Here is a 15,530-nt window from a genome sequence, read left to right as displayed (position 1 = left end):
GACATGTTTGCTGGGCTGTGGCTCACCTCAACCTGAAATGAGATATCTGAAAGTGCTTATTTCTCTCCAGTAGCCAGAGAAGGAGCCTGGTGGGATGAGTTGAGAAGGATGTGCCAACAGTGCAGGCATTCCAGCCCTCTCAAAATAGCACCGGCTTTTTGTCTCAGGCTGCTTAAGGCACCTGCCTCTGCGTCCCTGCACAGTGCTTGGCGCGGGGCTGTAAGCCCTTCCAAAGAGGAGCAAGGGCACTTCATGTTTGAAATACAACTGCCAGTGCAAGCAGCTCCTCTCTACTCCGACACCTTTATCCAATGTTTTCGTGTTACAGTCAACAAGTTCAGTGGGACACATGCAACACTCCCTGGAAAAACCTTTCCCATTCCCACCTGGAGAGCAGCCTGGCCATGCTCTTGCCCCCTCTCCCCATTTCTCTTGTTCTGCAGCCATCTCTCTCCCCTACACACGCTGGTGCACAACTGGGCTCCTTCCCTCCCTCCCTCCCAGGCACCCTTCCCAGAGGTACCAGACCGCTAAGTCCTGACAGGCTCCTCACCACTGGAGGATATGGGTGACTCTACCCAGGGTGGACCTCACATGGCCAAGCTCCCTGCTGAGCCTCCTACCACAACACCAGCGCGTTGCAGGAGGCAGCTGCTGTGCTTCACACAGAGTCCGACATGGGACGGCCTTGGGAACAGAGACTCAAGCAAAGCCCTTTGGAGGGGGAGGTCCTGCCGAGCGTGCCCTCCCGCAGAGCCCTTCCGCAAAAGCCTTGAGATGCTGCTGAGCTTTTGGCACAGCTGAGCAGGGGTTCTGGGTTCAGGCTCCTAAATCCCACTTCAGAGCTCTTAATCCTTTGGGGGATTTTGCTGAAAGTGCACAAGCAGGGATATGGTTGGCACATTTGGGTTCAGGTTTGTCATAAGAAACACGCCGTGGATTTGATTCAGAGGGCTGTGGGACGTGAGGACAAGACTCTAATCTCTTCCTCTTGATAGCCCTTCTCCCCACACAATAAGACGATTACTCGCAAATCTCTGAACATTAGGGTGTCTTGGAACATGAGCTTTAAATGGCATTATTTCTGTTGCGTTCCCAGCGGTCCTGAAATCAGTGGGCAAAACCACTTCCTTTGGCTTCGCTGACACCAGCCTCTGAAGTGACCCCAAGCGCAGCAGGAATGGGTTTGTCAGCAGCAGGGCGAGAGCATGTGGGGACACTTTGGATAGGATTTACATCCTCTCGCTGTAGATGGCTCCATCTGAATTACTCACAGCAGTCTCCTTGCACAGTCAGGGGAGAAAAATGAGCCCTTTCTTGACACAGCACATCCCACATCAAACATTAAAATAGGTCAAGTGAATTGCACCCAAAAGCTGTTTCTGTCCTTTGATAGAAGAGAGTCTAAGGAGACAAGCTCAAAGGCTGACATCTACATTACCAACACTTACATTAGGTAAGATGAACCTTACCAGAGGCATCTGCCTTCTCACCTTGTTGGGGCAGAAAAAATTCCTCTTGGTCTTCAGGTAGTTTGATAAATTCCCATATTTGCAGTATTCAACAATCACCATCAGAGGCCCTGGGCAAAAGGAAAGTGCATTTTGAGCCACATAAAGCAATACAAGGGGCCATAAGTTCTGAGAAGAATAGTCTTTCATGCCCATAACTGTAACTTGAGTCCAGAATAACTAACAATATGTCCTGATGAAGTAAAAGGCTGCTTGAAGGACACTGGACATGTTAGCAAAACAACACTGTTTCCAGAAATTAGGGAAGGGCCTAATTTTTGAAAGCTAGGTCATGAACCTGGGTCCTGAGGGACCCCTCCATTTCTTCTTCAGGCATTCTGTGTTCAGACCGGAGTCCTGCAGCCCACACACACTTGCTGAACTAAAATAGGTGACATATCTAAAACAAATGGTTGCTCATACTGTCCCTTTGATTTTCTTAGTGGAATATCATGAAGGATTTTACAACGATTGCCTTGTGAGTCATTGTTCAGGGCCAACAGCCAATATCGCTTGTTTCCAGCCTTTCCAGATTGTGTTTAACCTGAGCTTGAGCAGTGAAGTGAGTGAGACAAAGGACAGGTAGCATGGTCCTAAATTCATACTTCTCATGTTAATGCTTAAATAAAATTTAAGTAGAGAAAATGTTTAATTACTTAATTGAATGACTAAAAATCTCTTTTTCTCTTCCTTTTTTTTTCACCAATCACAGGACAAGCTCATGTAATTCAAATTAATGACTTGACCTCTGGATTAAAAACAACATGGCCAACTGACTGTTACTGGGAGTTAATCCAAACCCATTTTCAGTGCAGTGCAGATTTTTTACCTCCATTTTTCGTGCAAGCTCCCAACAAATTCACAATATTGAGATGATGACCAATGTGGATCAGGATTTTCAGCTCAGTCATCAGTGCTTTGTACTCGCTTGCTGTGGCTCCTTCTGTAAATGCAAAATAAAGTCAATGTGAAATGGCAAAGAACTGGACCTGCTGAGCTTTACCACTTTTTGTCACTTTCCATTGAAATAATATCCACTACTGGATGTGTTTCATGTGTTGATGTTCTTTTTCTAGTCTTCCCTGCTCAGCATCCTCTTACTTGCAATAAAACCCATTAAAAGAGTTAGGCATTCAACTTCCTCCCAGTAGACTCTGTTATATTTAGAACTCAGAGAAATTTTTTTCACATGAATAGTTTTGTCTTTTCAGCCAAAAAAAAGAGAAAGAATGAATAAAAAGGGATTTCAAGACTATAATTAACTCTATCTAGAGTAGATTTCAACTGACCTAACTTCAACTGTCTCAGGGTTATGTACTAGCCTGAACTAGTCAACATCTCAAGGAGTCAGTGGCAAGAGCAAACAATTGCCAGAGGCTGATGCAGCCCTCAGCTTTAGCCAGCTGTATAGGGAAGAGATGAACCACCCCATGGTGATGTTTGTCTGGTTCTGTTCATTACAGAGGAAACCTGGAGGACTGAGATAAACCAGGGAAGGAAATTTTAAATGGTTAAAGTTAAGTGACTGTATCTCACCCTTACTTGTTATGATCAATATTAATAATAATAATAATAGTAATGATATAAGAAATCCCACAACAAAACCCAAAAGATTCAATTTTATGTTGAGTGAAACTTTTAATTCCCTCCAAGTGATTTTTTTTTTTCTGCAGATTTTTTTTTGGTACAAAACCAAGAAAAAAACTTATTGCTTTGTGTAGATTCAAAAAGACTTTTTCAGTTTAGTGATACCAAGAGCAAGAATAGTCGAGTGGAAAGAACCTAGAGCTAGGTCTTAAAGCACCTGGTTTCAACATCTGAACGGAAACAGATTTTCCTGGTGGCCCCATACAAAACTTGTCACGTGCCCAGCGACCCACTATTCTTCTGTACAGGTGGTGACACTTTCCCTCCACCTCGTGGGAATTCTGCAAGGACAAAGCCCATGAATGACTGCAAAGTTCCTTGATAATCCAGTGAGGACACAAGGAATGGGACAGATCTCCCATAACTTTAGGTGCCCATGGTGAAGATGCCTACAGAGGATCTAGTCACCACAGGTTCTCTTCATAGTCCGCACAGCTAAACAAGCGCTCAGCTCACCATATGCAGGGATCTGCCTTAGGATGGGATGAACTGTTGTTTCTCACCACTGACAATAAAGGGAATTTGAGTGACTAACTCAGATACAGGCATCTACCCTGCACACGCACACATGAATCCCACCATGAAAATTCCTTGTAGCTGCCGTCTGCTCCCATCTATTCCAGGAGGAACCCCAGCTGCATGTTGAATCCGGCAGACCCCTCCGGCAGCACATATCTGCATGTTGGCAAAACAGCTCAGTTAACCATGGGTCAGGCAGTGACCCGGGTGATAGGCCATCCACTGAAACCAGCGACACAGATGGCTATTGGCCCACTGCTGCAGAAGGTCTGGACAGGGACCAAAGCTTTCGTTTCCTCCCATTTCCCAGATGTGTTTGCTGCAGGGCAGTTGTTCATTTGGCATTGGCCAACAAGGTATTTCTGTGCTTCAGCAAGAAGACAAGGAAGAAAGGTTTGCAACCCTCTCAGCTGCAAATTCCCTCCCTGGGGATGATCCTGGATATTGCAGCAGCACGTACCAGCCCTGCTGAAGTGTTTTCATATTGCAGAGCAAGCCTGTTGAGGACAATATCAAGAGGGCACACCCTACATGGAGCACAGCTGCCAGGTCATCGCCAGCAATAAGCAGCCTCCTGGTGAAGCTATTTCTGGTTGAGTGTTGCAGGGACAGACTGTAGGTCTGAGACTATTGTACGTGCCCCTCCAAGGGCTGGAAGTAACATGTACAGATCTCCTGATAACTTGATAAGCAAGTAAGCAGCTGTGAAGCTAGGAGCCACTGGGTAAGAGGGACGTATTCAAACTACGTCTGAACAGAGCCAACTGAGAGCACCAGGGATCCCAGCCTTACTGGCGGAACAGGGGATGTGTGCTGGCAGAGAATGACACTAAAAAGGATTCAAGGATTAAGACAGATAAGCAATGCAACATAAGCTCCCAGGGCAATGAGGAAAAAGCCTGATATGATTGTTAGATACATAAACGAGGGGAAGCTAAATACATAGGAAGGGATGCCACCAGGACTCCGGGTTAAGAAATTCAGCTACGGCTGCTGCAGGCTATGACTGAATATCATCCTGCCTGCTAACTTCCCCAGCGCCTTCTTCAAATTGATGAGGGTCTTTGTTCTTTCTGCTCCAGTGAGAAAAGTGGCAGTGAATGGCTAGGGGATGATTTCACTTTGGAAAAAGCACTGGTGCATGAAGAGTGCTGGCAAATCCATTATGGAACCTGGGTGTCAGCATCCTAAGCGCCGTGTGATGAGGCTGCAGATGGTTCAGAGAGGATACACCTGAGCAACAACTCCAAGATTTAAACAGCTCACTCTGCTTAGCTTAATAAAAGGGCTTTCATGAAGAAAAAACCATTATATAATCTAATGGAGAGGGTTAGAATGAGAAGCACATCAGACATGCAAATTACACATAAGGCACCTGTTTTTAACAATGAGATGATTAATCATTGGAACTAATGGCCAAGGAAAATATGAAAGTTTTCATCCGAGTGTCTTCATATCAAGGTGGATGCCTTATGCTTCAGCTGAATTTAATTTATGGTGTTCAGTACCAGATCAGTCCAACATCACCCTACAATGCAGGGGATGCAGGAAATCTAATTGCCCCTTCTGATCCTAAAAAAAGTGGCTCTTTCGTTCTTTCTGACATTTGATGTAGTGCAAACAGATTTTTTAAAAAATTAGGCAATCAGTTTCTCATTATATCTGAAACTCTCTCCTATATCACGTGACAATTTATCACCTTTTTTTTTTCTGTGAATGCAATTTTTATTTCATGGTTCTGCCACTTCACTTGTGGTGAACCTGAAACTTGATGTACACATTTTGGAGGCTTCAGAGAGTTATTGGTGGGGGGATAGCATCACACACACTTGCTTTCAACAGAATCATATTTAAAGTGGGGCAAAATAAAAAGCATCATTTTTTCCAGCTCAGCTTTGTAGCAAGATACCTTTCAGCATTTTCACAGCAACTATTCTGCATGTTGGTGATTTCTTAATTCCAAAAGCAGATGCTTGTACCACCTTTCCAAAAGCTCCATGTCCAAGAGACTTCCCTGTAAAGGAAATAAATTTGAGAGATACATTCTGGTAAAAAAAAAAATTTGTCAGCAAATGGCTTCATAGATAATGAATTGACAAATATGCTTTACAATGAGTCCCATGTATATATTCCCAGCATATAGGTGTTTTGGGGGTTTTGTTTTGTTTTAAGTAAGCAGACAAAGCAGAAGACAGTCTTCAGATGGAATAAGTGATATGACTGAAAACGATGCTAAATAAATGCAACCATCCAGTGAAGGTACACTGGCTCCTGGCCCATTTTTTTTCAGTCTAGCTCTGCCCGAGAAAGATTTCCTCCTCTTTTCCGTGAGCACACCGCACCATGCAGCATCCTTTGACACTGTACTTACGTCCTCAGCAACACAGGGCCTCCACCTAAACTTGCACACATACTGAGATGCATTTTGCTACAGACTTTGGTAATTTTTACAAATTAAATTCTTCCTTCTCAAATAAGATGCCTTAAAATTATCTTCATTCCAGGGAGACAATTTTGCATTGCAGCCCCTGGAGTATCTGCACAACCCCCTGATGCCCTTCCCTAGCAAGCCGTCATAGGTTGAGATCATGGAGTGGTGAGAAGCTGCAAATCTGTGAAAAAAAGACCTTTATATTTGCAAAACGAGGTCTGGGGGGATTCAGCGACAGGGGATTTGGAGTGACAAATGATGGGTTTGCTCATGGTGGGTATGATGCTTTCAGGTGTCCAAGGGCAGACATTTGTGCTGTGATATCGTAATCATGCTGCTACTGAGCAGACTCCAGAAGAAGCACCCAGAGGTCCTTGAAAGAAATCAGTGGGCATCAATAAAATTCTCCAGCAGTAGTAGCTGAGTGTCCTCTTCCTTCATGTTCAGAACCAGGTAAGACTCCAAGGGTACTGTTACAACTTTTCTAAAGTTCATTACATTTTATGCCAATCTTACCATCTCCACAGCCTCCTTCATGATTAATTACTGTTTGAAGCAGGCAGTATTGACTACCTCTTTGACACCGCGCTCACATGGACAGACCTGGCCCACTCTGCCCTTCTCGGGTGGCTGTTGGATTTTTGATCAGAGAGATCTTGTCAGCGTATCAGCTAGCGATAAGTTTTCTTTCCAAGTAACTATTTTCAGATTGTACTTGAGCTTCACCTTCAACAGAACCCAGGAACATAAGTGGCTAGAAAGATTATAGCAGCAGGCTTTGTGGTGTAGAGAAGAGCAGAAAATAAAGGCCAACTTTTCATACAAAAGTAAAGGATAACACGTGCCATGTATCTGTTTCTCAGATATGCACAGGTAACATAGCCATCTCCATAGGACAATTTCCTTTTTCTATGATGGACACCTGTTTGACTAGCTCTCACCTGGACATGTACCTTGTTGATGTCTAAAGCTAACTGAGAGATGAATCCCACTCACACACTTATATGTAAAGAAAAAGAGCTGCTGTCAGTTCTAAATTAAATTAAATAGATACTACCTTTTAAATGTGTATCACCTTTCTAAACTGTAATTCTCAGTATGTCTGTTAGTAGAAGCAAACAGCATATGTTATCAAAGCAATGGAAACATGAAGCGGAATATGCTAAGTCAAAAAAACCCCAGAAATTTATTCCCCCCCTAGATGTGCAAAAGTGCTGCATTTTTTACAGCAACTGAAAACCGTGACGAACTCAATCTACATGGCTGAAAAGCATCAAGCCTTGGTACGTGAAGGGCTTAGAATGAACACACAAATACAGGAGAATCAATGTACGTCATTGAAAATCTACAGTTGCCTTCTTTTTCAGTTACTGCATATGGCAGATGTATAACGGAAAGAACTTTAAGTCAAAGGTCTCAGTTTTCTTGGTGAACTGATGTTCTTAGTCCTTAATGTATTGACTATTCACAGTTTCTACAAGATGAATTGCAGTTTGAGGTCCTATAAACCCCATCGTACCTTTGTTTAATCCATAGATTTAATCTGTTTCCATCGCTGCTAACTCACTTCCCACATCGAGATAACCTACTTAGTCACCACTTGGAAAACATACCTGTTAGCTCATAACGCTACACAAAGCTGCTAACCTTTCATAAAGGAGAACGAGCGCTGGAAATGACACTTCCTTCTCTAAACAACAACTGTAATTTTAATGGGAAACTGTAATAACACTTGATGTATTAGTATTTGTTGCTCCGCTATTGTTTGTACCATGGTAAATGTTAGCATTGAACAGGGCTGCTTTAACTTTTCAGCATGTAGATTGAACTCCACAGTTTAGTATGTAGAATGTGTCTACGACCCTAACAGATTGCTCTTGCGAAAATCCCTAACATTGACACACAAAGTAATTACAAAGTTATTAAATGGAGCAATTAAACAGGGGAATAGTAAATGCCCAACCACCTGAGAAGTCAGCTTGTCACTACGCACTGCGTAGTGACACTCATGTATGAAACGTCACAGCATTTACATCCAGACTAACAACACAGAATGCTCTACTTAAATTTTCGGCACTTGATTTTCATTTTCTGGGGCAATTCAGAACCCATTAAAGTGAACACACCCCTCAGTCAAGGAGTATTGGGTCAGGAGGTTTCCATTTCAGTCCCATTTTAGCAGGGTCCTTCAAGCACGTGAGCTGCTGGACTGGGGCATCAGCAAAAAGCAGTTGCAAACACCGCTTTCCATGTCTGCGGGAAGGCAGAGGCTCAAAGGTGTGGTTTTTTTCTCAGGTCCTTTGCCACAGTTTGAGTCATCTGGGTTTTCCCCACGTGCGGCTTCACATTTTCCATTATGTTACGTACGACAGCTCTGCACGTGAGGGAGAGCGGAAAGCGCTCTGCTGGGTGCCAGCGCTGCCGGCTTGCAGTGCCCGGGGGGGAGCGGGGCTCAGGAAGCCGTCTGCCACCAGTGTGTTTGACACAGCACCGGAGCCATGTGGCAACACTCCCTCAGGGTCCCGCACCACAACGTCAGCAGTGTCTGACCTCTCGTAGTTTAGGAAGGTCAAGCCCAAGAGCAAGGTGAGAAATGCATGATAGCTCAACACGCTGTACGGCAACGTTATCGCTGACCACACTGACAGTGATTTATAGCACCAGCATTTTTCTGCCTAATGAGAAGATGACATTTTGCTCTCAGTCAGCCTAATCTATACTGAATGTTAATTATCCTGACTTCAGTGATGCCTGTGTGAAATTTACTGTAACATCTGTAGCTCTTATAGATGAAGGGGGAGTCCTCTTATATAAGCATTGCATCACAGCCACAGGCTGTATGTAAGTGTGTTGGAGGAACACATAGCAAAGGAGATGTGGGCTGAAAGGAGAGACTTATTTGCAAAAGTTACAACAAATATGTATCCTGCAGGATAAGTAGGTGGAAAGAGAAAAACAGACATATCTGATTCTGGAAGGGGTTGCATTTCTAAGTAAAAATATTTTTTTAAAAACCATAGAAGCACATTTTGTGTTTGTGAGATGCTAATCCTCAGAGATTGCCAAGGTTACTCAAAGACTGAGCCAACTGCCATGTAAGCAGGACTTGCACTGAGCTAATCTAGCATACTGCACATACCCAACTTCTCTGAATCTGGTTCTCATTCATTGTCAGCATTCTTTATTTGTTTACACCAGTTATTCCACTTTTAACTCATTCTCTGGTCATCATTCCTCACCTCCAGAACTCCAAACACCAACTCTGCAAGACATGGGTTTTTCCTTGGTGTTTACATTCCATTTCTGCTTGATTCTTTCCATGGGATTTACACACAAATAAAGCATCGCATAAACCAGCGATCATATTATCTGCACATCAGGCTCTTGGTCCATCATTGTAAGAAAACTATTTGAAGATTGAAGACCCTCCAGCACAAGGTTATGTTTCAGCATTCCCAGAATTGTGTATGACAATTATAAATTGCTGGCAATATATTTCAGCTGTGCTTATCCACATCTGGTCACCTTGTGACTTCTATCAAGCGAATTAAGTGTGATCCTAATAGTATGCATGTTTTAATCACCCTCTGTCCCTGATCCCCAGAGGATGGAAGGAATCTGTTACAGCTCCTAGCTAAAATGCAGGGATTTCTTAGACCTTGCCACAGGACGAATCTAATGCACGCCTGAAAGAACAAGCAGCCCTATAGCAAAAGGCTGAGCTTATCACTGATATTTTAATGTTGACCCTCTTGCTAAAATCTGTGTGGTTTCTGGAGGGATTCCTCAACTTCAAAATCTGGTCCCTGATCTCCTGCCCTCCACGTCAGCCCCATACTAGGCTAAGCAAGTAAAGAACGCTCTCAAACCCATGCTTTTCACTGGGATGTCTGTAGGCGAGGTAGCTGCAGGTTCAAAGTTTCTGTGGGTATGTATTTATATATGCGTGGACTCATGTGTCACGTTCTTGCACTTTATGGTGCCCCGACAAGAAAGTTTATAAATCTCCAGCACAGAGGGAAAGCAGGGAGAGTGTGCTGGAGTGAAGGGGAAACAGAGAGAGGCACAAAGTGGATTGTAAGGACCCATTTCTGTAGATTTTTTGCCAGATGAGCACATAACCTGGTTACAAGGGAAGAAAAATATAGTAAATGCCAAAGGTCAGGGTCCTGAGTGTAGAGACAGAAGCATCCAAGTCAGCGTCCTGATTTGGAAGCCTTCGGTTGCTTTGTTCTTATGTCATGTTTTAAGTAAATCTGTCTGCAAAAAATACAGTGCAGCATTCTTCTCTCTGTTTTAGTTTTCCTACCTGGAGTCAAACTATACATACGGAAAGTCAGATAGATGCCACCAGTCAGTCCTAAACGCTGTACGTCAGTCATGAACCAGGACACTTGGTATGGAATAGCTCACACCAAACCTGTCAGTACGTTGTGCTGTACCTCTGAAACACACCTAGCTCCTCTTTACCTGTACATCTCATTCAATCACTGCAAACCCAACGTGAAGCATGCCGATATTACCTAGTTTAAGCCTTTCCCTTGCAATCTCCCACTTGCTGGCATCATAAGGCAGACGTTCACATTGCTCATCTAAGGGGACTTCGTCAGGATCCATTATGATTGACAGGTAATGGTTGGTCTTCACTTCAGAGGAATAAGGCTAGAAAACAAAGAATATGGCAAAATGTGAAAGAGGATAATGGTATCCATCAGCATCTTCCTGTTTGGATCAAGGGTTTCAAGTTAATTCTATCCATGGGGCTGTGTGTTTCACAGTGGTTTGGTTAAGCTCCCTTTGGCTTTTTTAAATATTGCAAGACTTTTCATATAAAAGAAACTCTGTTCTCTAGCTTTCCTCGTATGTGACATATCGGTTTCTTCAATGAAATCCATGTGGCTCTGTATTAACATATGGTGTTATGATACAGGCCCTCTGCATAGTCAAGAGAAATATTTTCGGCAAATGACTAAACATTGCTGATAAAAATAACTTTCCTTCATGATTGTGCAAAGCAAGAAGTGGTCATATGTAACAGATGGGAGTTCAACTGCCAGTGTTTATTTTTTCCATATACCCAGCAAAGACAGGTCATATGTGGTTAGAGGTTGTGCAAGACTCGTCGTCAGGAGACTAGACATTATACAGTTCAGAAACTGTTTGCAAATTTTCAGAATTTTTTTATGTCTTTGGTATCATTTTGGACAAATTTACTTGAATTATTTGAGTTTGGAGGAATTAATAAATACCCAGACTCAAACACATAATTTCAAATGAATTTTCCAGAAGTTCGGTTGCTACTGAACAAATGGACTAGCTGATTCACATGAGAAATGTAAGGAAAGATGAACCTAATATGAAAGTTTTCTGCAGTCCAACCATTTTGAAACATATTTTCCTTCAAAGAGCACATAAATTGCTATCTAACAGAAGTACTTGTATTTCTCTAGAAAAGATCTAGTGTTTGCTCTAATTTCCTGGCTATTAGTTGGAATTGATGGAAAATCTGTGGAATTAAATCTCTTTGTGTTGCTTTTCCTAAATACATTCAAAAACACATAGATATATCAACATATTCCATTGTTGTTGCCTTAACCAACCCCTATGACTTTCAATTTTCCTCCTCTACAGCTTGGAAATATGTCACTAAAACATGAATTTCCAGGCATTTGTTTGAAAAGGATAAACTACCTGTGTATGCATTGTTACGAACAGAACCAGATCGGAATGACAGTAGCTAACAGCTCCTGGTTTAGTTGCCTTTCACCATCCCAAGTACATGGAAAGTTAGTCCCAAGAATTACACTGATGCTTGGGGAAAAGTCAGATGGCATAAAGCCTGGCTCCAAACCATCCACTGATCCTGGACAAGACATGGATAAGTGGGATACGGATAGAAACTGAAGCTTGTGTGATACTCCAAAAACAGCATTTCTTGATAGTGTGTACCAAACTGCTCCCACCAGTCACTTGACAAGAGCTTTTGAGTGGACCCATCCCAGAAAAAGCAACAGGGGAATGGCAAGGTTCAGAGAGCTTCCTGCCTTTCTTTATTCAGATGCACTGAATACCAAATCTTTGGCACAATTAGAGATTTGAAACAACATTTTGAATGATGAAGAATTGTTAAGTAGACCATTTGTCCCTGCATGGATAACAGACAGACTTCAAGAAAATGCTCTCAGAGAGCATGTAAGTTCTTTTGTTTCTGTTGTGGGAATGTAATTTGTATATGAAATTTAATTCAGAGCTAACTCCAGACACAAATCCTTGAGATTAAGGGTTTGTAACAGAAACACAGAGAAGACCATAAAAACAGACCAAAGCTAGCTGGAAAGGCTCATCTGGAAAGAAGCCTTCACGTGTCATCTAGTTAAAGTCCTGTGTTCTGCAGCAACAATGATTTTTTTTTTTATCTTTCAGCAATCTAACAAGCCAATGTCACGTTTTGGTATCATAAACAATTTAAAAAAATCTGCAATCCTTTGCTACTTTTAAAACTTAGATTTTTTTTCCAAGGGCTTGCAGTCATGTTATGAATTGCTTCATCATCACTGGTGAGCAGTCCCACTTGCTTTGGACTTTCTCTACAGCTACACAGTTTCCACAGCTTCAGCCGATTTCCACTTTTCTCTCCCCTGAAACTCCCACACATTTCTTCTCATGAAAGTTTGTGGCAGTAGGAAGGCAGGCAGAGTGACTGCTGCCATACCACCCTGGTTTGGAGGTCTGGTCTTGCATTCCCATCAATCAATAGAAGCTCTCAGTGTAAAACCTAAAATGCAGGCAGGCCTTAATGCAGGTTGAGACAAAAGGGTCTGGCAGGCTGCAGCCAACCTTTAGCAACTGTCACTGAGCTCGGCCAGCTGGACCATGCTTGGCTGTGGGCTGATCCCGCGTGGCCCCAGGCTGCGGTATCTCTGCAGCTGGGTGAAGGAGGGCAGCCAGGGCTCAGTGCCGTTGTGGCGTGGGAATGGGAGAGAGGGGGTCAAGCTGTTCCTCGTGTCCTGTGCACCGCATAGCCTCAATGCCTCCCTTCCCTTAAATCCATCTGCTCCTCCAAGTTGCTCCGAGATCTTTCCGCATCGTGGAGCGACTGTATTTTCTGCTTATGAGAGCTGCTGTGGTTCAACCTGCACGCACTGTGCAATGCAGACATGGTGCTGTCAGCAAAAAGGGGCTTTAAAACATCATGGTCAGCCTTGGACAAGAAGGAGGGTCAGCTGCATGGGCAGTTAACATTATCATGCTGATACAGGATCATCTGCTTCAGAGGCTGCACAACCAAAACTACTTCAGTAAAATATCACTTTGCAAGTGACGTAATTATATGAGACACTGTGTGCAAACCAGACCTCAGCGGGCTCTCTGAAGATCTGTCATTCCCACTCACTCAGATCTTCAAAGACATTAAGACGCCAAACTCCCACAGCTTTTAAGGGAATGGGGATGCCTTTGGTGGGAGTCAGGCACTTAAATGCTTGTAAGTCTCAGAGCCTTGCCCCCCACCCAGGCTTTGCTTCTTGGCTTACTCATACTCATCCTTGCGAGTCACGGCTCCCTGGGCACCCATCAGCAGCCTGGTGATTGCACAGGGAACAAAGGTGAGCAATAAGTGAATCAGACTTTTTTTGGAAGTCTAAGCAATCCCAGTGGTACGGGAAGGATTTTCTAACGTGAACAAAGGGCTGGTTAAGGAGAGGCAGGTGCCACCAGGAGCTCCCTGTCCATTCTTACCCTCTTTAGCTTGCGAATGAAAAGGGTCAGCAGGAGCCAAAAGAGCGTCGCAGCCACACAGGTACAGGTCAGTGTTATTAGCTCCAGGTTTGACCTCTCCGATGTGCCTGGGAAAATCAAGTGGCAAACATTTTAGAGAGTGACCTGCAAAGCAAGGGCACTTTATGTTTCTTTGCCATTAAAATAAAATACCAGGAAGGACCAGCTTCTTTTCAATGGGGTATTAATCTCTGCTTGGACTGGCTCGCAGAGCCTGGAAAAAAAATTGTTCTCCCCAGCAAAGCTGTTGTGTTGAACACAGCAAAACTGCATTCGATCCATCCATGTTTTTCAGTTAACAGCCAGCTCTTCCTTGGTCTGCAGGAGGTGAAATAAACCAGGTTGAGGACAGCCAGTCAGATAATAATTTTCTTTTTAGGTGGAAATTCAGCTGCAGGGTATTTTTAGCCAGATTTTCTCTGTGTGAGAATGTGTGTGGGCCTGTGCATGCAGTTTCACCCCTCCACCCTCTACAACAGCGAAACCCATCTGGCCAAGCCCACATCCGAGAGAGGAGCAGAGGTCTCGAAAACGCTCGCTCCCCAGCAGCCTGGGGAGAGGACGGGGTTGCACGGAGGGGACGGCTCCGCTGGCCCTTCCCCGCTCTGCAAGAGCTGCCAATAACGCACAGGACAAGATCCAGGGAGGGCTTGTGCTGATGTAGACACTGGTGAATCCAGATGTGAGCCGGGGCATGCTGCAGTACTGCCGCTTGGGTTTTGTGGTCCAGGACTTTTGATGCTTTCCCTCAGGTACCGCTCCTGCTCTGCCCCAGCTCAGTGAGCTCTTCTGTGCTGACGGCTGAGTCCTGCAGCCCGCACATCTGTCCCAGCTATGCTGGAAACTCACCAGCCCTCACCAAAAACCTCTCTGGAGGAGAACTAGAGACTCCCTTAGAGGCTTGTGGTGCAATCAGCAGGAGTCCATGTGCTCTCCTTCCCATGGCCTGGGTGGATCCAGGCCATGGCATCCATGAGCTCAGCTCATGCAAAACATGGCACAGGCATCTTGAGCCCCATCTCCACTGGGCAAAAACCTGGGGTGTCGTGCGCAGTGCTCCCTCCAACCCACAGGTCTCCCGGCAGGCTCTGTGCCCCAGGTCTCCAGCTGGTCACACCAGCAGCACAGGGCCAGGCTCCCCGAGGGGACAGGGGACCGTCTCACATCCCCAGCAGCACCTTGCAGAACCCAGCTGGCAAGGAGCTGGGAGAGCTCTCCAAACCAGGGAACAGATTAAGCACAGAAAGGGAAAAACAAAATCAACAGCTGAAAATGGAGCAGCAAGAAAACATGAACATGAGAAATCTGGAGAGTATTATAGTGCACTGATAGATCTTTAAAAAAAAAAGCCAAAATAAAACTCACTTCAGACTGCTACTTAGGGACTCATAAAATGGTTTCAGAGCAGCCTGTTTTGCAAATCCTGTGATCGTGTCAAAATACCACACTTCCCACAATATGTTTTCCATCTGATTGGGAGCAAATGCAAAAAAAAAACCCCTCATGTTCTGCCTCTTAGTCTGATACACCCTCCAGAGAGAGAAAATGCGAGGACAAGAAGGAGTAATTCTGAACATGATTTCACAGTGGTTTTGTCAACTGCACTTGCAGCAGTTTCAGACCCCGGGCAGCGTGGTGTTACTCCT

At 44.2% G+C, this 15,530-nt stretch overlaps 2 protein-coding genes across 2 annotated transcripts in view; one reads left to right on the top strand and one right to left on the bottom strand.

Annotated features, from left to right (window-relative positions):
* The window catches only part of PAN3 (poly(A) specific ribonuclease subunit PAN3), a 102,028-nt gene extending 99,677 nt beyond the window's left edge, over positions 1-2,351 (top strand). The window contains exon 21 of the mRNA XM_086739452.1: positions 2,224-2,351. Within this exon, the coding sequence (XP_086595578.1) occupies positions 2,224-2,238 (15 nt within the window). The 3' untranslated portion in view covers positions 2,239-2,351. The remainder of the gene's footprint in view (positions 1-2,223) is intronic.
* Positions 1-15,530, bottom strand: part of FLT1 (fms related receptor tyrosine kinase 1) — a 113,372-nt gene that overhangs the window by 14,724 nt on the left and 83,118 nt on the right. Inside the window, exons 16-20 of the mRNA XM_086772018.1 lie at positions 13,846-13,952; positions 10,632-10,770; positions 5,587-5,691; positions 2,341-2,454; positions 1,494-1,582 (exon numbers count right to left, since the gene is read on the bottom strand). Of these exons, the coding sequence (XP_086628144.1) occupies positions 1,494-1,582; positions 2,341-2,454; positions 5,587-5,691; positions 10,632-10,770; positions 13,846-13,952 (554 nt within the window). The remainder of the gene's footprint in view (positions 1-1,493; positions 1,583-2,340; positions 2,455-5,586; positions 5,692-10,631; positions 10,771-13,845; positions 13,953-15,530) is intronic.

This window comes from Chlamydotis macqueenii, chromosome 1 (genome assembly GCF_036417535.1).
Source record: "Chlamydotis macqueenii isolate bChlMac1 chromosome 1, bChlMac1.mat, whole genome shotgun sequence".
NCBI lineage: Eukaryota > Metazoa > Chordata > Aves > Otidiformes > Otididae > Chlamydotis > Chlamydotis macqueenii.
Note: the sequence above shows the minus strand (reverse complement) of the source record. Positions and strands in the feature narration are given on the sequence as shown.